Genomic DNA, 25,210 nt, shown 5'->3' with positions numbered 1-25,210 from the left:
AGTGATAGAAGCAACAAGTCCGCGCTAAGTTCATGCTCCAAAGTCAAGTCGAGTGTTACCAACTTTTCAATGAGCCCAATCATGCGCACCCCATGCTCACGGACCGAAGTCCCATCTCGCATGTGGCTCGTCATGAGCTCTCTGACGGTGGCATACATCTCCGACCTTGACTGAGCTCCAAAGAGTTCCTTGAGGTTCTTGTGAATGTCAGCAGCATTCACGGTATCCTCGAATCTCCTTTGAAGCTCATCAGACATCGAAGCCTGCATGTAGCATTTGGCCTTGATATCATGGTCCCACCATAAATCAAGTTTGGCCAACTCTTCCGGACTTGTATTAGCCGGGGCTTCCTTCGGAGGCGACTTCTCTAACACATAGAAAGCTTTTTCCGAAGTAAGAATAATTTTCAACTTACGGAACCATTCCGTATAGTTTGCGCCAGTCAATTTGTTTTGTTCGAGAATTGAAAACAGTGGATTGCGTGGATTCATCGTAATATAATACTGAAAAGGAACCAGACAATAATCATTGATTTGTTTAATTAATTTACTAAGACATAAAATATGGCGAATTTTATTTTATGAATTACAGTCCCACTATTTTAACGATTTCACTACCCTCTAGTGAAAACGGGAAACTATTTTCCTTAGTGAGAACATGGAGTCCAATTGATAAATCATGATCCCGAATAATATCAGCCAACCATAATTTTCCAAAGGTAGAGCCCAAATACTTCCAAAGTAACCCCATGTTTTTACGTCATGTCCAATAAGGGCCCAATAATATGACGCCGTTTATTGTGACATGTCAAGATAACCCATCAATATTAAGTTGTGATGGACGGTCGCCATGTGGATCCCCAATAATATGAGCCAATCCCATGGGAGTTCCACCCAACTTACAACATGTGTCGATCCAATGTACAGCTTTCCGACGAACGGGCCCCCCCAATAATATGAGACGGACCGTATTCGCGGGTAGCATCTCATACATTGATCGTTGATGGAAGGTAGGAATATTTAAACAATATTTAAATTCCCTTTTTATTAATCTTGATATCAATTTTAAATCATATTTAAAATGAGGGATTTTTAATTTTTGAAAATTTGTCTCATCATGCAATTTATGTATGCTTGCGGGATTCATACAATTTATGTCTAAACATGCATACATCAATAATATCATATATTATTAAAGGATGATCGATCCCATTAACTATTCGACCCGTGGTTGCCAATCACGAGTCTAAGTCCAATCCTAGGTGATATGCAAGTATGCAATGCAATCCTATTACATTGAGCTTCCAATTTACATTTCTTCGGTCTTCATTGTCTGCTGGGCCCACCATTTCTTCAAATCTTTGTCTCCCACTAAGTCTAATAAATTTACAATAAATTTCGATGACAAATATGGGATACATTTTTAGGGGTGGGAACGGGCCATAAACCAGGCCCACTTTTATTACATATGACAATCATATTGGGCTATAAACCAAGCCCATTAATAAACACCAACAACAATAAGACAAATGTAAATCACCTAACATAAACCTAAAACATTGGTCATGGCAATCGATCATCCTTTATCCATTAATTAATTCAATAATTAAATAATTGGATAAACATGCAAAGGCATCATAATTTAAAAGATAAAATCATATTTTATCTTATCCATCCATAAGATCATATCTTATCATCAATTGTACCAAAATAATTAATTTTATAAAATTTAATTTAACGGATAAAATTTATAAATTTTCCAAAAAATTCAAATTTATCCAAAAATCAATTTTAAAAATTTCGGACTCGAACAATTCGATCCGATGCCTCGTGATCTAATCAAAAACAATTTTCGATCGGATCAAACACTAGAATTTCAAAAATTCAAAATTTTTTAAAAAAATTAAATTTCAATTTTCCGGGCTGCCCGGGACAATCCCGGGCAGCCCGTCGCTGCCCATTGGGCAGCGACGATCGCTGCCCGTGTTTTGCCCGTCAAAATGTTGATTTTAAAAAATTTGTTTTGTTTCAAAAACCGAGGCTTAAAAATTTTGTACAATCGATTAATTTAATCGTTTGATCTGAGCAACCTGTCTCTGATACCACTGTTGGAAAAATGTGTTCAGATCAATTAGAATTGATACCCGGTGCTGCGGAAGTTTAAAAATTTATTTTATTAATATGGAACGATTTCTTATCTGGGTATCAAAACTTTACGATTAAATTGTGTAAGTAAAACAAATAATCACTATTAAATATTTTACCTTAAAATCTCGAAGCGAGATTATGGACACCAACAGAATTTAATCTGCTCTTGTTGTATATCCCCGGAACTGATGAACGAACGTTTCTTCAATCAGGTCCACGAATAGAAAACAAAATCCTCTGATTGACTGCACTAGAAATCAATCAAAAGTTTGCGTAGAGAATAAACAGATATGATCTGTTAATTCAGATTGTAATTTTTCACAAAAACACAACCCGAATTTTCTCCAAAAGGGACAGAGGATTTCGAAAATCCCCTTGAATAATATAGGCTGAAATTCGAAAATTGCAAGACTGAAAATCTTATGTAATTTTCGAACACTGCAGTATATTTATAGATGATTTCTAGTTATAATTGTATCAGGACTCTAACTCCTTAAAGCCCACAATCCATAACTTAAGCCCAACAAGCCAAGCCTGTTGTTAGAGAAATTAATATAAAATCCATCGTGACTCCGATTGATAAACTGATTTCACCAATGTGCACAGAAATCATTTCTGCATCTATTAGAGTCAAGATAATTTTTCTGAATCCGAATTCAGTGATTTCCAAAAATGCCCATCCCTATGTCATTTTAGGAAATCTCACTCCCTTTAGTTAAGAAGTCCAACTTCTCTTTCATTAAATTTAACTCTTTAAATTTAACTATCTCTACGGGGTTTTAGTAATCCATTACTTGTGTAACCCTCAATGGTTCAGGAATACAGCTAGCCGTGGGCTCACAACTCCTTGTGACTCGGAACAACAATTTCCGACTTACCCATCGAATCATGGTAAGAGCGCCTAGCAACATCGCCCCATGATTTCCTAGTTATTACTGATAGTGCCTGCAAGAACCAGTAGATTTTGGTTAGCGTACAGTACGGTCCCTTCATCCATATATCCCGATCGAATCAACAACCATTGGTGCATCGAGAGTCGTTCGAGATTCGATAACTATGCATAACATCTTGGAGATCTATTAGTGACATCGCATGTGTTACTAGGAACACCAAGTAACCTAAAACACATCATGTACTCTGGCCAGAGATTCGTCACACTAATATCTCCTCAGATCGCATAGGATATCCACACTCGCAAGTATGTGGTGAATCCTTGACAACAAAGCATCGACTCCTATATGTGTCGTAACTGATCCCGACATCTGATGACCCCAATAGAGTCGGTAAACGAGTCAAAGTACAGTACTAGCATATAGAGTCTCAATGATGTTTCAAGTAATAAGGACTAATGGTGTACAACCAAAACCGCGGACTTTATCCACTCGATAAGTGATAACCACTTGGAAAGTCCGAATAGGGTAGTTCGATCATTCATCATATGAATATCCATTTGCATGTTTTGAACATATCTATGTTCCATACCAATGAAACGTGGTACTCGGCATCGCAAATGCTAGTCTCAATCTCGAGCGATCCTTATCCTTATTTGCGGACGGCTCAATTGACTAGGAACTGTTTAGAATATACAGTGACTATAAGATGTGTTTCATGTTAGCCATCCCCATGTGCTACCACATCTTACATACACTATAGTATATTGAAGGTCTTTATCAAAACAACAATAGTATATCATAATATAACAATATGAAGAAAGATAAAGTCAATGTCATTATAAAAGTGTAAATTATATTAAACAAAAGATTATTTTACATAGAGTCATAAAAGCCCTTAGCCACAAGTTGGCTAACCGGGCACCCACTCTTTCAAAGTTTCCACTATTTGCAATTCAGTCTCCAGAAACTCAAAATAATTCAATTTCAATCCTAATTACTTAAAGAATATTAGAATTTAATTTTAAACTCCAAATATTTTCAAATTAAATATTCTCGAATTAAAATTAAATAATTTCGGGGCTTTAACGACGGAGTATATGTGTAGGTGGCTGGTGGAGAGAATGCAGAGAAAGTGGTGTCTGCCTGAATTCGAAGGATTAACGGAGGAGTTCGAGAGGGATGTGATCCATGCTTGTGATTATAAAACGGATAAGGATTATAGTGGAAAGCGTGTTTTGGTAGTTGGCTGTAGGAATTCAGGAATGGAGGTTTGCCTTGATTTGTGTCAACACAATGTCCTTCCATCAATGGTGGTCAAAAGCTCTGTAAGTAGCAATATTCATTTTTAATCAAAGTTAGTTAATTTATGCCTAATTTTAGTTCTTCAAGTTGACCTATATATATATATATATATAGACTTTTTAAGTTACACCTTTTACATTTTAAAAGACATGATCATTTAAAAACGAGTAATTAAAGTTTGAAGGTCCATGTGTTGCCGAGGGAAATTCTTAATTGGAAGATCAACATTCGAGGTGGCAGTATCGCTGATGAGATGGCTTCCGGTTTCAGTCGTGGACAGAGTACTAGTCGCATCGACCAGATTAATTCCTCGGATACATGGGATCAAAAGGCCACGTTTGGGGCCATTACAGCTCAAGAACAGCCAAGGGAAGACGTTGGCCGGTATTGGACATAGGCACACTTTCAAAGATCAGATCTGGGGATATCAGGATTGTGCCAGCTGGAATCAAGAGATTTTTGGGCGACGGAATCGAGCTGATTCACGGCCAAATCCTTGGGGTCGATTCTGTTATTCTGGCCACCGAATATTCTAGCAACGTCCCGTGGTGGTTGGAGGTAAGATTAGAATTTCGAGGCCGACTTTCTTAAACTATATGTTACCCTCGAGGAATATTTGAACTGGTTTATGATAAGAATATATAGTAACTTACATTAATCATTCGCGTATTTGGAAAGCATGTATATACAAATGTTAGGGAGTGTTTGCAAAAAAATTTGCTTTCGTAGAAATGATTAAATTTATAAATTATAAAAAAAATGAATAAAAATCAAAAGTTGGTAGTGTTTGAAAACAAAAGTGAAAATCTAAAAATCAAAGTTGGGTATTGTTTGATAAATAAGTGATTATAGTGATTTTAATATTGACCTTTATACTACAATCACTTTTGGAGAATCATAATCACATATGACTATCTTTTAGATTTCAATTAAGTTAAGCATAAGCTAACACATAATATGGGTTTAAAAAACACACAAGAGTGATTTTTTAAAGCCAAAATCTAACAATCACTTTTTTTTAGTGATTGCAAACAGTATTGTATAAGTCAGTTATATGTGTGTGTCTGATTCCATGTGACAGTTATGGAGGCACTACAACAAAAAAGGCCAACGACAACTCTTATTCCGCGTTGTCTATGTAGCTGAAAAAACGTTGTTAAAGCCAGTGTTGTAAAAAAACCCGCTCAACGACAACGCTTTTTCCGCATTGTCTTTTTTAGAAAAGACAACGCTTTTCTCAAAACGACAACGCAAAAAAAGCGTTGTCGTTGGGCAGACTTTTTTACAACACTGGCTTTAACAACGCTTTTTCAGCCACATAGACAACGCGGAAAAATCGTTATCTTTTTTCAAATAAAAAACAAAAAAAAAATTTAATTCACAAATTTTCAATATTATAAAACGCTCAAAATTCAAAAATTTGAAAAATAAAATTTAATATACAATATTTCAATATTATTAATCATTCAAATGTAAAAAATAATCAAATTAATTCTAACGCTATAAACACTAGAAAAAAAACTATACATTAATCCATCCTACAACATAGGATCTATCATATATTTGCAGGTGTTCCCTCACGCCAATGCCTCCAAACCTGAATCAATCTAGAGACATATATTCTTGATCAGTAACTAATACGTGCAACAAACTTAGAATGCAAAGATTTGAGACATTTATATATATAATTTGAATTTGAATTTATCAATATACTTGCAAAAAATAACCAAGATGAGATTGCATTTTTTTTCCTTTTTCAAAAACAAACTAACTCCAACCTCTTTGTCAAAATAAATAAATAAATAAACAAATAAACAAACTAAGGCCAAATTTGAAATGATTTATCAAGAAATCAGAGCATCATAAGCTACGTGAGAGTTGGTAGACTCGGCTAATTATAAGGATTAGCATGAGAATAAGATTTATTCGTTGGAGCAATCTCATTAGTTCTCAAAAAGCTTGTTCAAAACTTTGTATACTTTTAAGAGTATTTCACGTGGACTGCTAGTGATGGATATATATTTAGAAACAATGGACATGTTCATTCAAATTCCCGGAGATCCGACAAGTTTAGATGCTTTCATGAAAGAAACCCATACATAACAGATGGAAAGCACCTCTTGTTCCAAAGATAGATAGATATATACATTCTAGAAAAGTTAAAATTTAATCTCATAAACTTCTGTCAGATAATTAAGATCTAACAATTATGATACTGAACCTGCATTGTTACAAAAGACATGTCACATGTTCCTTGCTACATGTATGCAAGTCCTTGGAACTTATTTATTCACGTAATCAAATCCTTCTAAAACAATCTAAAAAGTGTTTCTTCTTCTTCTTCTCAAATATACTAGTTTCCAAACCTGCTCTCGCTTAATTAGTCAGCTAACAAGGCAAGGACAAATTTGCAAAATAAAATGAAAACACAAATATTACCTCCATGAAGACCTGCTCTCCCATAAGCATCAACCATTATATTGTACGAGGCTCTATCTGGTTCACATCCCATGTGATGCATAAGTGAAAAAATTCTTGCAGCACCGAAAGGAAAACCTGCACGACTGTCAAAATAGTAGATTGAGTGTGTTAAGACAATCCAATTCAAATATAAGGATGTAATACATTCCAAGCCATAGTGGTAGGGTGAACTTCATATTCTGGTCTTCTTTTTCCAGCGAACTGACTTGAAGATTGTTGTTTTCCATAAAACCTAATACATTCAAAAATATTTTAGGTTTATTTACAATCGAAAAAAATAGAATGGTTACTGATAGAATGGTTACCGATATTTTAGGGGCGAAAATGAACACGGCGTCGCCTTTTTGGGAGAGCAGACCTCATAAAAACCACAGTAAGCAGTAGTCCCAGGCATGCTAAGTAAAAAAGAGAAGTATAATTGATAAAGAAAAGTTAGGGAGACTTAATATTGAAGTTTCAATTTAATCAAGCATAATTTGAAATCATAATCCAGTTGAATACTGAATTCTATGCAGGGATGGAGCCTTAGCCTCTAAATTTACAATAACACTTATTTTTCTAAGTGATTTATTCATACCGCCCTTATCCGATAAAAAAATAATTCTCACCTCTCTCAGTTTTTTGAATTTTCTGTCTCCGTCCCTGTTTCTAAGTGTACCTAAAACACAGGCACATTTTCCACAAGCATGAGCCATGGTCACATACCAAGGATTTCGGTATAATAAGATAGAGGTACATCAGTGTGGTGAATCTTGAAAAGTCCCTGAGTAGATTTGATGAGGCTATACTCCTCACACCCTGTCATGCCCCATATCAGGTCACCTTTCTTGAATTTGGGATCAGTAGAATCCACAACTTTACACACTCCATATCCTGTTATTGGCTGCATTTCAGAGAACAAATCGACACTTAACATTTAAAAATCTGAAGCAAAATGGAATGTAAGGAGAATCTCAAACAATGTTTAACTATTGTTGAACCTAAAAAAACATAGCTATGTGAAACATCACTTTTTACTAAAGCTAAAAACACGGAACTGAACTATGAATATACTTCAACTCTCACTGATTATTAGTAAGTAAAAAATTATACATATACAAAATTGAACTATAATTACATCAAATAATTAAAAATTAGTCCAACAGTCAAAATTAATTAATAATAAACGAGATTCCAAAGCAAAATTAGTACCACTCACAGAGTCGGGCACAAAGGAGTCGAAATAGCTTCCCTCCATTTTGCGCATGCATAACGGTCGCAAGACAAGTAGAGATTCTTCACCAAAATGGCGCCGTCGCAGCCAAAGGGTACTATGAGTTTGATGGCCGAGGTTTTAAGCAACATATCAGACTCCTTCGGAAATCCCTTCACGTAATCTGTCAACACCATCATCCTTACTGTAAAATTAAATGACTGACTTTAGTTTCCAGCTGATATAACTACTAGCGAAAATAAACGAAGCATAAGGCCTCTCTGCTCCACCAAGTACATATAATTACCTGAAGAAGGATATGAAGCAAATAAATGAAGTCAGTCATGCTCCGCAAGACCACCATCGTTGTTGTCAAGGGACAATCTAACACAATACACTTGTTATCCTGGTCAAAAGTAATGACATTAAACTTGAGACGAGTTTATTTATATCAACCTCTTCAAGTGACAAGTAAAAGCACAAGTATTCATAGAATGCCTTGGGTTAAAATATAGGTATGGTTAATCAGGAACAATTCATAATTAGCACAACCGGAATCATAGCATTGCATGTGCTACCACATTCAACAGGAGTCTAAACAAATATGACTTTGAATCAATATGCTAAGGTATGCACAAATAAAATCAAGAAAAATCTTTCCCAATGCTCGACCCATAATATATCTTTTTTAAAATTGACTTATAGCATTGATTTTGACAGAATTTGCAGCTTGATTTCAACAACTGTTTTGTTCTTCGAATGAAAAACCGATATAAGGAAAGTTATTTGTTTGTTGGATAACAAAAATTGAAAATAAATTAAAACAAACATGCATACCTGCTTCACAGAGAGAAGAAAAAAGTACAGTGGGTCTAAAAATACAGCGAAAAAGCAAGATATCACAAAAAACTTGTTCCACCGCTGAACAAATAGTGCATGAGGGTTCATGACTCTGGGAATATAAGGAAGCAGAAACGAACACATTCTCTTGGCCCAACCTTTTGCATCTCCATAGATCATATGATGAAACTGCAAAAAAGGTTCCGGAAAATAAAATAGATTAAAGGGATAGGCAATCCGTGAAACTGTAAAGCATATTATTAATAAGATAAGATAATCGGGATACGAAGGCCAAAACAGATCTCTGGAAGGAATTCGTACAGAACCAATAAATTGACTAACCAATTAAAACAGATGAATTAATATAGTTCCCAAAGGCCTCAACTACAAGTTCCATTGAAAAAAAAACATGTAGTAAAGCTTAGTATTTAGTAACTTTTTTAGTTCTTCAATCATTAGTATGTTCTCCCACTATTTCCCTTATCTAACCAGACAATACAATAGGTTATGGTGCTTATAAGTTTATTCATAAAGAGAATAGCTAGCACAAGGAAAATACCTTGGGATCAAATATCTCTGATGTTCTTGAGTGCTTTTGACGCCCTTTAGCATTATAATAAGTTGGGCATGTAGTGCAGTAAGGGTCATTACACATCCCCAGTTGACCCGATTTCAACAGATGTTCATTTTTTCCACCATATTCATCCGATGACCAATGAATATTAGCCATCCCATCAATAGAAGAAGGATACCTTTCAACTTTAGACTCCATATTTTGCTGAAGTAATGCACTTTGGGGAGGCCTGAAAGACAACCTCATGGTTACGGGAGGCGTATAAAGGGCCAGTCATTTGTACCGCAATATTTCGTCTTTCATTTCTCAAAGGACCTGTGAAACCCACGAGCCTGTTCGCATCTTCTGAAGAGTCCATATAGTTAGAAGGAAGAGACATTGGTGCACTCTTTGTCCTGGTTGAAAAATGTCGAACTGTTGCGTCACTGTCATAATCTGATTGTATGAATGTGGTCGCTAGCATTGGTGTTTCATATTTTTCAGAAGGATCCATTACCCAAGTATAACTGTAAACAAGCTGTTCAAAATACGAATAAGATATTGTTGTTTTAGCTTCTAACCCATAATCTAATTAATAACATTCATAATGCAGGTCAAATCTTCAGGCGAGTGTCCATCGTCGTTTCAGAATTCAAATAGAGGATTTCAAACTTTCACAGCATAATAAGTCATAGGAGTTGCATCTATAATATAGATTAAGTTCTCATTTCTTTGAAAAAATCTGCATTTTTTTCCACTGGCTGACTAATCCCGAGTCAAAATCAAAATCAAATGCTCACGGTGAACACTACATATACCCAATATGCTCTTGAGCAAAGAAATTATATCAACAAAATCAAGATTCTTTTACAACGACTCTAGTCCAGGTATTGATTTCTAACTCTTATATTTTTCTTGGTTACTTTTCGATAGCAAGTCACAAGATTCAAGTCAGAACTAACAGAATCTCGAAGGAAAAACAAGAACCCAAAAAGAAAATCCACTAAACAAAAGCTACGGATAGCTCCCGACTCCCATAATTCCCAATAAAGAGAAGGTCACAAGAATCCGATGGTTGAAGAAACCCAAGAAAGAACAAAGAGGACAACAAAACAAACCAACAAACCTCAGCAACTCAAGTTCAGCGGACAAGGGAAATCATGCTTTCCAGCACAAGCTAGAGAAACCAGCCCAGAGAAGCAGCACAGATCGCGACTCACCCCCGTTGATTTCAATCTGCTAAAATCAGAACCACAGTAGCTGTCCAGACCAAAGCCCTAACTCCAGAGTCAAGACCAGACCCAAACTAAAAAATGTCCAACTACATCAGAGCTGGACAAAGTAATCAAAAAAATCAAGCCCTTAACAAAACAAGGTAACGCGAGGAGCAAAATTTAGGGTTCCCACACTAGAATCAAAGCCAATCACGTGCATAAACGGCGGAATAAAAACCGAGAGAGCTCCATTGTCACCTGAAAAGGAGAATCGCTGGAGTCGCCAAGTAATCTGCGAAGAAGTGTGGAGCAGATGGGAATTCCATTAAGTAGGGCTTCGATCAATTTCTTCGAGTTAAGTGAAATGGGCCGGATAGCTTTTGGGTATTTCTTTCTGTTTACGCTTTTAAACACAGCTTTGTAATAAAATTATATTTATTTACTTATTATATTTAAGTTTTTTTACAAAGCGTTGTGGTAAGATTAAAAAAAACGCTCATCAACAACGCTGAAGACATAAAAAATTAACTAAAGACAACGCTTTCCAGTAAAAGCGTTGTGTTTATTTTTTTGACAACGCTTTTTGTGAAAAGCGTTGTCTTTCTACTGTTGTTAATGACATTTTTTCTTGTAGTAAGGTTGGGTTCATTTTAGATTCTGTATGCCTGAATTTGAATCCAGTCAGTATTAAAAAATATTTTTTGAATAGAAATGTTGTTCAAGATTAATCAATGGTACATCCAAGAACAAGTCAAAACCTTTGAACATTTGATTTGTTGTTGTTATTATTATTATTATTATTATTGTTGTTGTTGTTGTTGTTGTTTTGGAGTAAAATATGTTGCATTATTTGATATATGAAGCTAAATAATATAATTGTAAGAAGATCACCGAAATCAGAGTACTATATATATATATATATATATATATATATATTCATGGTCCATTTAAAGTGAATGTTTCTATGTATGATAAGATGAGCGTACTTTATTTTAATCCTGTTTCGATTTCCAATTATGACTGAGTTGATTGAATGATACCATTTTTCTTTAAAAAAGATTATATAAAATAATGTACTACATATTGTAAACGATATATATATTTTTTATAACATTACTTTATGGTGTTTCCATTATTTATGAGAGGCATCAATGGATGCCATTAAAGTTTCACAAGACATAGACAGAATCTGGAAAAGTGAAACAAAGCAAAACAAGCATGCATTCGGTTGGCGTTGCATGCCATAGTCGTCGATCGACGCCAAGAACCCCATAATTAAATATTTATATATATTGTAACGTTTACTTGGCGGTTGATGGATTGGATTTTTTTTTTTTTTTTGAAACACCGCCGAAAGCGGGGAGTTAGGAAGACCCCTGCCTGTATATAAACATAAATAAGCAATACAAGGAAAACATAAATGAGGAGGGGGACTAGGTCAAGACCTGCTCAAAAGGCTATACACTAATACACTGAAAATAGTCACATCCAAACACCTAGGGTATCAGAAAAAATACAAACAAGACAACCCTAGGAAGTGAATGAGTACATACAAAATAACAGTGAGTTGGAACCAGATCAGTTCGATATCCTCAGAACGACGGACAGCCAGATCAGACGAGTCGAACTTAGATGTATGTCTTGAGTTAGAACCAGAGACGATTGGATTGTGACTGAGCAGATAAGGATTATGCTGACGAGAATGAGTCAACTTTTGATTGGCGGACTTGAAGGAGTATTTGAGAGACACAGTTCGCGTTGGAACCGTGTTTGATTTCGAGGACGAAATCTTTTATTAGAGGGGGAGAATTGTAACGCCCCGATTTTATCTTAATCGACTTTATTTGAGATAATCGGAGATTCCAGAGTTCAAGAGCCGACTTGATTTTGATCAGGGTCCTTTTTGCAAATTTAGGATTTTTCAGGGACTAAAATGCAAATATTGGATTTGTTAGATATTTAAGCATGAGATTGACTTTTCTTCCTCATTATCTTTTTCCTCCTCACGCCTCCCTCCATTGTTGAATGCCCAAAACCCTTTCCAAGCTTTTAGATTTCCTCCCGAGCTCGATCCGTCCGTTGGAAATCATTTCGGAAAGCAGATTAGCGATCACGGGTGCGAGAGCTTCGTTCTATTGTAAGTTTTTCTACGATCAGATGCATTCTAGTTTTGGGATGTCGTTAGAATCGATTGAGTTGCTAGTATGTTGTTTTTGGCAGAGTTTTGATTGTTTATTCTCTGTCGGTTTCGAAATAGAGCGTCGTTCGGATTTGTTATGATTTTTGAAAGCCTTTTTCGAAAATGAGGATTTTAGATTTGTTGAGTTGGAGCTTTTTTTGTTTGTTTGGGCATTGTATTGAGTTGATATCGTTGTTACGATGCTGTCTGCGTTTCCGGTTTATCAGAATTTAGCCGTTATGCCGTCAGATTGAGAGATTGAATGTCGATATTGATCTTGATGGCTTCTTTTGTTAGATTGATTTGAAGCCAGTGGAATTGCTAGATTGCAGCTTTGTGTCGTCTGAAGATTGTAGCCGGTATAGTATCGATTTCTTATTATCGATTGAGGAAGTTTGATTGAATCTTGATTGAGTATTGTTGTTGTTTCCAGATTTGGAGCATCGACGTTTGAGAAAACGTATAAGATGACTTAGACTGGAATGGAACGAGTGACTCGAATTCGACTTGATTCGAGTGTTCCGAAAAAATCACATACTTGCATGTTATTTGATTTACTTGAATGATTTATGATTTGCATTGCATTCATATTGAGCCAATGGATTTATTTCATTTTGAGTTAGACGTTTTGAGAACTATAGTAAGGGGCATTGACAGGCGATTTACTGCAATGACCGACTTAACTCTATATAGTTGCTTCAGAGTCTAGAGGATTGAATTATACACTATCTACCCCGAGTGGAGGGTCGGTGCGATTTTGTGTGATAGTTCATCCTCGGGATCCCAATAGAGGAAGAGAAGAGCTAATTACCTTGATTATCCGGACTTGATAATCCCAGAGTTTTAAAGACATGCATTTCATTTTGAATTGTCTTGGATTTGCATGATTGATATTTGAATATCTGGAATTTGATGTATTTCGTTTTGAGATGCTTATCTGATATATCATGTTTGTCTCTTTTACTGGAAATATTATTCTCACCGGATTATCCGGCTGTTGTCTTGTCTTTGTATGTGTGCTTGGCAACAGGTGGGGCAGGACCGAGTCAGAGATCGCATGGCTAGGTGGTCGAGTTGATAGAGTGAGGCCTTGTTGTTGTAGAAGTCGAATATGTAATCGAACTTAGATTGTATTCGAACTCGAGTTGTATTTTGGATTGTAAACTTAGATTGAAAGCATGTTCTATTAGTTTGGATTGGATGTATAACTTTAGATCTATATTTTAATGTATTATGCATGTTGGTTATGTTGATGCATGTTTTAGATTGAAGATTTGATAGGTGTTTGAATTGTTGAAAGCCTGCCCTGTTTTTGAGGTTTTCTGGGCAGAGGGCGCGCTCGATCGCGCTCGTTCGTCGGATCGAGCGCGGACCTTTTATTGTTGAGGCAGCAACTTTGCAAAACTTGGTGCGCTCGATCCCACGAGTACGTGCGATCGAGCACAACACTATTCACCAGAACTTAGCACTTTTGTGGTGCGCTTGGTCGCACGAACTCGTGCGATCGAGCGCGGCACTATTCATCCAAAAAAAAAATTATTTTCTTTTCTTTTGGCTTTTGATTAATGATGTTTAATTATTGAATATTCGTTATTAGCCGATTAGAATCGAGGTTTCACATTAAGTTGTATCAGAGAAATAAGATCTTGGACTGAATTTAGAAGTGAGCGGGGTAGATCGAGTTCTCATGAATTGAATTCTCGCATGTGTTTGAGTTATTTAAATTGATTTATTTAAATATCATGCAAGCATGCTTCATTGTTGAGAATTAATTGAATTACATGATTTTGTGATTTGAAATGTAAAACATGAATTATTTGAGATATGAACTGTATTTCACCTGTATCCGGAATTCTGAGAGGTTGCAAGGACACCGATTGCAGCGATTGAGATATCTTGTGTCCTAATCTTTGATTATCAGATGGGTCCTCGACGAGTTATTAACAGGAACCCACCGACAGTTACTCCACCGAATGAGCAAGCTAGTACTGAAACTGTTCAGATGGATGCTACAGCGACGTCGATGAAAACATTTCTGAAGAGGTTTCAGTCGTTTAATCCGCCGTTGTTGATGGGTACTGAAAATCCAGTTGACTGTGAGGGTTGGTTGGATGACGCTGATCAGTTGTTTGATTCCCTTGATTATTCTGATGACCGCCGAACCAGGTTAGTCATTCATCAGCTTCGAGGTGTGGCTAAGAACTGGTGGATCACGACGAAGAGGTCCATGGAGAACCGAGGTACAACTATTAACTGGAATCTGTTTAAGTCTGAGTTTTATAAACGTTTTTTCCCAGTTTCGTACCGAAAGGACAAGGGAGCCGAATTTGCAAATCTGAGACAAGGAAACTTGAACATTGAGGAATACGTAGCCAAGTTTGATAGTCTATTGCGATTCGCACCGCACATTGCCGACAACGAAGAAGCAAAAGCGGATTAGTTCATTAATGGTCTGAACCCTGACATCTTCACACTGGTAAACACTGTTAGGCCTGATAATTTTGCGGATGCCATGAATCATGCAAAAGGAGCTGAAGCAGATTTGTGGAGACAGAGAGGAGGTCAGTTTGTGCCACAGCAGCAGCAAGGACAGTTTCAGGCACAACCTTCTCAATACCAGAACCAATCGTATTACCAGAACCAGTCCTTTCAATTTCACAACCAACCACCGAGTTCCGAAGGTGGTAGCAGTGGAGGTAATAAGAAGGATTACTATCATCCGAAAGGGAAGCAATTTAAGAAGCATGGAACCAGTTCTTCGAGCTCTAGTGGCTCGAGACAATTTGGATCGGGACAGAGTTCGGGTCATTCAGGCATTTCTTGTGCCAACTGCGAAGGTCGTCACTCCAGTGATCAGTGTAGAGGTATTTTTTAAAGCTGCTATATCTGTAACTAGGCGGGGCACTTTTCCAGAGCGTGTCCTCAGCGTGTCCCTGAGCAAGCTCAGAGTGGAAGTTTTTCGAGACAGACAGCTCAGCCTCAGCAACAAGCTCCTACTGTCCACTCTTTTCAACCTCAGCAGCAGAATAGATAGGAAGGTAATCAGTATGCAAGCCAGCCTCCCAGACAGCAGGCACGAGTCTTTGCTCTGTATGAGGAACCGCAGACTCAGGCTGCACCCGATAATGACAGATCAGGTAACGTTTGATTTTGGTTTTCTATTGTTACTGGACTGTTAGATACTGGCAAGTTAATTGCCTTCTTATTGAAGAATCTGTTTAATGTTTATCGTGCCTCTAAACTTTTGTTGAATCGTTTGAATTGGCGAATACTCAAGTAGTGTTGTTAATCTTTCTATTAACTGGATCTTTCAGAAGAATTAGTTGAGATTAGGAATTCTTATCGTTGATTTCTTATCTTTTGGAATGAGAATTGTGCTGATCTTTCAGAGTTTTTGAGAATCGTATAGCAGATATTGGTACCAATCAGTTGTTTGTTATTCTTCAATGTCGGAATTCTTTTGGATTGAATGGTCTTCTTCGATTGTTTGAGTTAATGATGGAATTTGTGCCGATCAGAGCTCTCTTCTTATCGAGATTTTGGGATGTATTCTTATTCAGAGGAATCGCGCTATAGTCTGGACATCGAGACAGCTGAAGACGCTCGAGACTCAATGTCTGAATCTGGACTTCGAGCTCGCAGCGATCTTATTGATTTGGGGATCTGTTATCTATTTTCTTATGAGGAGATTTCCGTGATCTTTTCTAATTTTTTGGAGTTGGAGTAATTGTTTTCACAGTTGGAGCTGATTTGGAGGCAGAAAAGAGGATTAGATTGTATGAGATTTCTGACTGCGAATCTTTATCTGAGAAATTGTATGCAGCAACTGATGTTTTGAGCTGTTCTTATTTTATCTACTATCTAACTTCGATTGACCGATTGTTGGAATCGGCTACCGTTTTCTGTACAGAATGAATTTCAGTCAAGACTAGAGGATTGAAATCTTGTCAGAGGTCGTTAGATGTCATGTTTTGCCGAAGTCTGTCAGTTTAGTCGGAGATCCTCGATGCACTCGTTCTTTCAGCAAGGACTTTGATGAGATTTGTTGTCTGATTTCAACTCTTTCAGTTCGATATCCTCAGAACGATGGACAGCCAGATTAGACGAGTCGAACTTAGATGTATGTCTTGAGTTGGAACCAGAGACGATTGGATTGTGACTGAGCAGATGAGGATTATGCTGACGAGAATGAGTCGACTTTTGATTGGCGGACTTGAAGGAGTATTTGAGAGACACAGTTCGGTTGGAACCGTGTTTGATTTCGAGGACGAAATCTTTTCTTAGAGGGGGAGAATTATAACGCCCCGATTTTATCTTAATCGACTTTATTTGAGATAATCGGAGATTTCAGAGTTCAAGAGCCGACTTGATTTTGATCAGGGTCCTTTTTGCAAATTTAGGATTTTTCAGGGACTAAAATGCAAATATTGGATTTGTTAGATATTTAAGAATGAGATTGACTTTTCTTCCTCATTATCTTCTTCCTCCTCATGCCTCCCTCCATTGTTGAACGCCCAAAACCCTTTCCAAGCTTTTAGATTTCCTCCCGAGCTCGATCCGTCAGTTGGAAATCATTTCAGAAAGCATATTAGCGATCACGGCTGCGAGAGCTTCGTTCTATCGTAAGTTTTTCTACGATCAGATACATTCTAGTTTTGGGATGTCGTTAGAATCAATTGAGTTGCTAGTATGTTGTTCTTGGCAGAGTTCTGATTGTTTATTCTCTGTCGGTTTCGAAATAGAGTGTCGTTCGGATTTGTGATGATTTTTTGAAGCCTTTTTCGAAAATGAGGATTTTAGATTTGTTGAGTTTGAGCTTTTGTTGTTTGTTTGGGCATTGTATTGAGTTGATATCATTGTTACGATGCTGTCTGCGTTTTCGGTTTATCAGAATTTAGCCGTTATGCCGTCAGATTGAGAGATTGAATGTCGATATTGATCTTGATGGCTTCTTTTGTTAGATTGATTTGAAGCCAATGGAATTGCTAGATTGCAGCTTTGTGCCGTCTGAAGATTGTAGCCGGTATAGTATCGATTTCTTATTATCGATTGAGGATGTTTGATTGAATCTTGATTGAGTATTGTTGTTGTTTCCAGATTTGGAGCATCGACGTTTGAGAAAACGTATAAGATGACTTAGACTGGAATGGAACGAGTGACTCGAATTCGACTTGATTCGAGTGTTCCGGAAAAATCACATACTTGCATGTTATTGATTTACTTGAATGAGTTATGATTTGAATTGCATTCATATTGAGCCAATGGATTTATTTCATTTTGAGTTAGACGTTCTGAGAACTATAGTAAGGGGCATTGACAGGCGATTTACTGCAATGACCGACTTAACTCTATATAGTTACTTCAGAGTCTAGAAGATTGAATTATACACTATCCACCCCGAGTGGAGGGTCGGTGCGATTTTGTGTGATAGTTCATCCTCGGGATCCCAATAGAGGAAGAAAAGAGCTAATTACCTTGATTATCCGGACTTGATAATCCCAGAGTTTTAAATACATGAATTTCATTTTGAATTGTCTTGGATTTGCATGATTGATATTTGAATATCTGGAATTTGATGTATTTCGTTTTGAGATGCTTATCTGATATATCATGTTTGTCTCTTTTACTGGGAATATTATTCTCACCGGATTATCCGGCTGTTGTCTTGTCTTTGTATGTGTGCTTGGTAACAGGTGGGGCAGGACCGAGTCAGAGATCGCATGGCTAGATGGTCGAGTTGATAGAGTGAGGCCTTGTTGTTGTAGAAGTCGAATATGTAATCGAACTTAGATTGTATTCGAACTCAAGTTGTATTTTGGATTGTAAACTTAGATTGAAAGCATGCTCTATTAGTTTGGATTGAATGTATAACTTTAGATCTATCTTTTAATGTATTATGCATGTTGGTTATGTTGATGCATGTTTTAGATTGAAGATTTGATAGGTGTTTGAATTGTTGAAAGCCTGCCCTGTTTTTGAGGTTTTCTGGGCAGAGGGCGCGCTCGATCGCGCGAGTTCGTCGGATCGAGCGTGGCCCTTTTATTGTTGAGGCAGCAACTTCGCAAAACTTGGTGCGCTCGATCCCACGAGTACGTGCGATCGAGCGCAGCACTATTCACCAGAACTTAGCACTTTTGTGGTGCCTCGGTCGCACGAACTCGTGCGATCGAGCACGGCACTATTCATCCGAAAAAAAATTTATTTTCTTTTCTTTTGGCTTTTGACTAATGATGTTTAATTATTGATTATTCGTTATTAGCCGATTAGAATCGAGGTCTCACAACAGCGATGTGAGTGGTTAGAGAAACACCTGCCTCCAACAAACACTGCCTATGGTCATGAGCTAGCTGTGTCAACGCATCCGCTACCGAATTCCTTCCCTATAGATATGGGAGAAATGAACCGGCCTATCCGCCATCAAAACACGCGTCCTCGACACAATATGGTCCAAATCCCAACGACACCTCCGAGATCAAAGAATCTGAATGGCTATATGGGAATCAGTCTCAATCCAAAGGGGAAAAAGGCTAAGGTCAGAACAGATAAGGATACCCCTCCAAACCGCCCAAAGCTCTGCACAGACATTGGACCCCATACCGATGAACCCACTGAAAAACGCCAAGACCCGCCCAGAAGAATATCTAACAACCCCACCCACAGAAGACTCGCCCGGGTTCCCTCTCGTGCTCCCATCAACATTGAGCTTGAAGAACCCAGGAAGCGGCCTCAGCCAACGGATAATCGCAGACTTGTGAAAATATATATATAATTCTGTTGCTTGATGGATTGGATGAGTACTAGTCTGTTTAGAGAAGAATGTAGGCTAAAAAAACAAAAGGCCCTCTTCATGACAAGTCCCAATGCTTGGTTTTTGGGCATTTTTGTACAAAGGAAGATGAGGCTTTTCATTTAATTTTTAGAGTTTGTACACAAGTTTGTGATGCTAGCTAGTGTTTATTTCATGAATTTAAAATTAACTACCTAATTTTCCAGTAATTATATATATATATATATATATATATATGTATATATATATATATCTCGATCTCACACGCTTGCATTTGATTCATGAGATTATGGTAAACTTTGTGAAGAAAAGTTATAATCAGTAAAGTAAGCAAATACTATTCGTATTTTTAAAAATTTAACTAAAAATAGAATGAGAGGAAAAAGAAAGAAGCCTAGAATCCCAAGTAGTTTTTAACATAATGTTTCAAAGTTCCATACTTTATGATAATATATATAGAAGCATATTTGCGTTGTTTGTGATTTTTGACTCTATTTTTAGATGGTATTGATTAGGTTGTAAACTAATCAAATTGAGTTGAATACGAAGAAAATTTCAATATCTGAATTAGTTATATATGAGTTAGAGTTTGATTCAAGGGATTCAAAGCTCAATAATTCAAAATTTTGAACTTGAGTTCGGGTTGAAAACTATTAAATAAAATGATTTGAACTCGAATTCGTCTCCAAAATGAAGTTCGAACATATTCAAATTTGACTTGAATTTGAATCAAAAATTTTCAAGTCGACTTGTATAGTTTGCATCCCTGTGCTGGCTGCTCAATTGCACATCTTTTATCCCAGTAAAATTAAAGATATATTTATTCTCATCTTCGATAATAAGCTTCCTTAACAAAGAAAATGCTAAAATACATGATTAATAGAGAAATGAACTTTTATAGTTTACTAAAATTGTATAAAGTCAGGGACGGATCCATAAATTAGAGTTGGGGTGTGCTAGAACTTAATTAATAAATTATATATTATAAAAAAATTCATACATTGTACTACTCCGAAAAAATAAAAAAATTTGTGTTTTTGGTCCTATATGTTTGTTTTTAGGATTTTGATCATCTATGTTTTCAAATTCAATTTTAGTCTGCTATCTTTGTTTTTTTGGCAGCATTCATTTGTCTTCCGACTTCGCTCTGACATGAAAACAATGCAGTACTGGTATAGTACTGGTATAACACTATAGTGTATAATATCACATTAATACTTCCAATAAAAAAAGACTAGAATTATAAAAAACAATTGTGTGACTAAAACTGAAATTTGATAACATAGAAAATCAAAATCATAAAATGACAAATTTGCAGGACCAAAATGCAATTTTCCTCTAAAAAATGAAGTTGTCATTAGAATTAAGAAGATGTGCTAGACTTTCGGGGTCAAAAGTAAGTATTATTGGATTAAGTAAAACAACTTAAATATGTAATAAAAAAATTTTGGGGTGGGCTACAGCCTAGGACTGACCTAAGCTAGATCCGTCCTTGTTAATAAAGTGTTATATTGAAGTTATTACCCGAGTGAAAAAACCAATGTAACATAAAACATGCAAAAGAAACACATCACTCATAGAAGTTGTGTGTATTATTGGAGGATATAATTTAGACGTGGTGTATCGTATTGTACCGAAAAATGTATTTCGATATCGTACCAAAAATTACGGTCGTAAATTTTTTTATACCGATACCGTATCGAACATTTAGGTATACCGAAAATTGATATACCAAAAATTTTGATACATATAACTGGCATACCGATTATACCAAAATTTTACGGTATACCGAAATTTTCTGTACGGTACTGGTATATACCGTTTTATACCGAAAAAATATTATATTTTTTATAATTTATAAATTTATTGTTTAAAATATTATATATATTTTTAATTTTTATATAATATTTCGGTATATCAGTATACTGATATATACAAAAATTTTAAAAATTTCATACCATTACCGTGCCAAAAAAGTTTGTATATCGAAAATTCGGTAAATTAATTATTTTTTCGATACAACCTTGATTTACCGAAAATTCCGTAGTTTTTTCCCAACTAGGATATATATGAGAAGTTTAGCAATATAATAAAAAGAATCATTAACCTTACCTTTGAATTAAACCATTCAGTCGAAAATGAAATTCAAATTTGCCGAATTTGATCATATCAAGATATACTCAATAGATTTAAATCTTGGATTCGACATTCTTCAAAATTCAAATTTTCAATCCAAACAAACTTAACTTAATGGTTTTACATTAATCAATTTATTCATAGATTTTTTAGCTATAATCTCAAGTACTTATGTGGGACAAAATATTTTTCCCCATAATTCTCATAAAGATATCTAAATCTTCACATTCACACTATTGACCAATTTAGGCATGTAAATAATCTCTTTGAAAATAAATATTTAATTTAATTTGTTCCTTAATGTGGTCAAGAAATAATATTATAAGAAATGAGAGCATCCGAATGATCAAGCATTCCCAGTGGACAAACAATCCGAGTGGACAACCAAATGGTATCCAGGTGATCGACCAATGCGGATGGTCGATTATGACTCCAAATTCTCATGCTTTTCGTGGGTTTTCATTTGCGTCGCCAACAAGTGTTAAAAGATGTCAGGTTGTCTAGCTACAATCATCTAACGCTCAAATCAGCAATCGTTAGACGACGTTCTACTTTTTTAACTTCTAAGTATATTTTTTTAGTTAATCACAGACTTGAACGTCAAAATATTTTCACCGACATCGCTTGACATCTCTAATGTTGTTTGACGTATGTAACGACTTCGAAGTTTATTGTTAGGAGCACCGAGGAAAAATCTTACTACTCAAATTGATCACAAGAATCTCCTAATTTAAGATAACATTATTTGTTTCCAACATCAGTACTAATGTATTGGGATCTCTCTCCAAATCATGGTCCACTTGGACAAATTAAATAAAGTGGACCTTAATATTTCAATACAATTCTCCTGCACCCACATTCTATTCAATGTGAAACCGACTCTTCCCTGCTCTTGTTTCGGGAGAAATGTTTTATATTATAATATTATAAAATTAAATAAAACACCAGAGTTTCATGTTGCTTTATCATATGCATAGACCCCACAAGACTTGGTTATCTAATATTGTATAAATCGAGCTTGTGAGTGACTAATATGATTTGTTTGTTTCCAAAAAAAAATATAAAGTACAATCTGATAAAATACAAATAGAAATGCCATTTATAATTTCAAGATTTACGCACTCTTTTTTAATTTTTTGAAACATATCTAGGACATTATTTGTGTCTGATATGCCCACACACGAAAATCCAAGCCAAACAGGACCATATTTTAGAGATTATTGTTTCAAATTATTCCAGTTTTTGATTATTCGAAATCCATCGGAAGGAATGTCTCATATATATAGGCTCAAAGTTGTAAACGAAATTAAATCTATTTGTAATTTTATCCCATGCTCGTCAAAATTTCACCAAGTCAAATTTCGAATCATAAATTTTCATCCAATGTTGACGTGATTATGATTCTCAAATTGGTCCAAATAAATCGAAATATATCTATTTAATATATAATAACATCTTCTCTGATTCGATGGATGTTGTCCGAGCAGTGACAAAACCAGTAAATTGCTTTGGGACACAAGGGACCCTAATTGATCAAATTAAAGAGCTATCACTGGACAGCATGTTTGAAGGGAAAAGCTCATGTTCGAAGACAAAAATTATGCAGCTCACGCTACAGCCAAGTTTGTATGTTCCAATGTTAATGATATAATTTGGAGGAATGCGTGGTCTGTGCCGTTGTGTCTATGAGGTTAAGGTAGTGTTTGAGAGAATATCTAGAAAGCACTTCTCACCTTTTCCTTCACAAATGCTTGTTTTGATTTCAAACTCGACTTTTGGCTCCAAACTAGAATCGACTCTCAAGCTTTCAATCTAGTGTGTTCCGCATAAATCAACAGAATAAGCTCCTGAAAAACCACCTGCATTACCATTGCCCTCGACCCGTTAAAAAAAGTGAAAACTAGAATACTGCTCATGGGCGAGTCATAAGTCATAACTCGAATTCCATTTGAATTTTCATGCATAATTTTGGTTCATCAAATCTGCAGTGAGTTGTTAGACATCACAATAACCAAGAGAAAGAAACACATGGGGTGGTCACCAAAAAGTGTTTCACATGTCCATGGAAGGTCGGCATTATCCGTTATTGTGTTTCACATGTCCATGGAAGGTCGGCATTATCCTTATATCTTGTCTTCCTTAGGGCCTACTCCAAACAATTCGCTATTTAATGCGTCTTGCTGCACCAAATCTTTGTTGGGTTTCTTCTGAAATCATAAATTTATCGAAGAAATCCAACGGCTTTTTATGGGTATGTGGGGACAAGTGGATCTAGCACAAGGGCAAGCAAGAAAATCCGAGCAGGCATTGGTTTATCCCCCTCCCTCTATAGGAGGTTTAGAAAATAGCAACAATCCTCATAAGTACATGTATTATGGTTCAAAATTTCGTTGGTCCTTCACGTTCTGCAACAAGGGAGACTACAAAGGTCATTTGGCTCAATAAATTTCATAGGTCATCTACTGCCTATATGTATACCCATCCAGGAAGTACATGCTGAGTGCTCGCCAACACGACTAATGATGGACCTCCAAAGGCAAAGACAGAACAATGATCTAGAAATATTTCAGTGGGATAGTGTCAAATAATGTACAGAAATTGAGGAAGAAGGAGAATTAAATTCATATGCATCAACATGTTTGCTACTTTCCATTATCAGTTCAGAAGTATTACCAGATGCTTGAAGTGTTTGGTATATCTTTCGCCCCAAACATTTTGAATACATCCTTTCCCTCAAAAGTATTGGTAATTTAAAGTCCATATCCATCCACATTACATTATTGTGATGTAAAAGAAGGTAACATGTTGTGTGCATAAATAAGGGCCTATCCTCTTAACTAGAAGAAAAATTGTAAATCTTACAAAACAACAAAAATTATATCAACTTTGGAATACATGTAAATGAAGGGCATGTGCCAAAAATGGCTCTGAAACTTCTCATTTGGTGGAAAGCATCTTGTCAATCTCACCATTTCGGTTATACATAGCCACGAGTTTCTTTGCATATGATGGCATATGCCTATCAGCTCTGTGACCATGTGTTCGAAAAATCAGATAGAATTAAATTGAGACTATAACACATGTTCCAAGTTTTTTTGCAGCCATACCTTTGTTTTCCCCAAGCACGATTTACATGAAGGTAGTTGCGAATAGTGTGGTAATCTAAGGAATAGCGAGCAAATTCAAGACCCTTTGGACCAATCTTGGAAAGAGAAATGGTGTCAGAATATAGAACCATCTGTGCTTCAAAATATTTTTCGGCTAGTGAAAGAATCCTTACCAGATTTAAAATGAACGCAATTAAGTTACCCACGAACTTTGGAGCAGGCTGCGTCGGACCTTTCCCTAAGAAAACAAACGGTTACCAAATTACTCCTAATACTTAGATATACGCTGAAATTCAGCAAGGCAGCAAGCTATAGGAACCATTTCATGTTATGCAGAAAAAACTTATTTTCACCCTACAGCGTGTTCACATCATCTACA

At 36.2% G+C, this 25,210-nt stretch overlaps 1 protein-coding gene, 1 long non-coding RNA gene and 1 pseudogene across 8 annotated transcripts; 1 reads left to right on the top strand and 2 right to left on the bottom strand.

Annotated features, from left to right (window-relative positions):
- The window catches only part of LOC140872713 (probable indole-3-pyruvate monooxygenase YUCCA7), a 66,090-nt pseudogene extending 55,616 nt beyond the window's left edge, over positions 1-10,474 (top strand).
- LOC140872715 (probable cyclic nucleotide-gated ion channel 20, chloroplastic) lies at positions 5,776-11,007 on the bottom strand. Of its 7 annotated transcripts, none has more exons than XM_073275588.1 (10): positions 10,881-11,007; positions 10,535-10,714; positions 9,415-9,946; positions 8,853-9,044; positions 8,323-8,421; positions 8,022-8,220; positions 7,432-7,706; positions 7,129-7,218; positions 6,782-7,055; positions 5,776-5,949 (listed from the first exon to the last, which is right to left on the bottom strand). In XM_073275588.1, the coding sequence occupies exons 3-6, from the start codon at positions 9,673-9,675 to the stop codon at positions 8,218-8,220; spliced, it is 555 nt and encodes a 184-aa protein (XP_073131689.1). In that variant the 5' UTR covers positions 9,676-9,946; positions 10,535-10,714; positions 10,881-11,007; the 3' UTR covers positions 5,776-5,949; positions 6,782-7,055; positions 7,129-7,218; positions 7,432-7,706; positions 8,022-8,217. The 7 variants fall into 7 exon arrangements, with proteins under 7 accessions (XP_073131689.1, XP_073131687.1, XP_073131685.1 ...); XM_073275586.1 differs by having other exon boundaries at positions 10,535-10,740; positions 10,881-11,006; XM_073275584.1 differs by having other exon boundaries at positions 8,015-8,220; positions 10,535-10,970.
- A 13,444-nt stretch (positions 11,008-24,451) lies between these two features.
- On the bottom strand, positions 24,452-25,133 carry LOC140872717 (uncharacterized). The gene is made up of 3 exons (XR_012147895.1): positions 25,005-25,133; positions 24,832-24,926; positions 24,452-24,752 (listed from the first exon to the last, which is right to left on the bottom strand). It is a non-coding gene; the product is annotated as an uncharacterized lncRNA (long non-coding RNA).
- Positions 25,134-25,210: the final 77 nt, after the last annotated feature.

This window comes from Henckelia pumila, unplaced genomic scaffold (genome assembly GCF_033568475.1).
Source record: "Henckelia pumila isolate YLH828 unplaced genomic scaffold, ASM3356847v2 CTG_476:::fragment_2:::debris, whole genome shotgun sequence".
Lineage (NCBI taxonomy): Eukaryota > Viridiplantae > Streptophyta > Magnoliopsida > Lamiales > Gesneriaceae > Henckelia > Henckelia pumila.
This window is presented reverse-complemented; position numbering and strand designations above follow the sequence as displayed.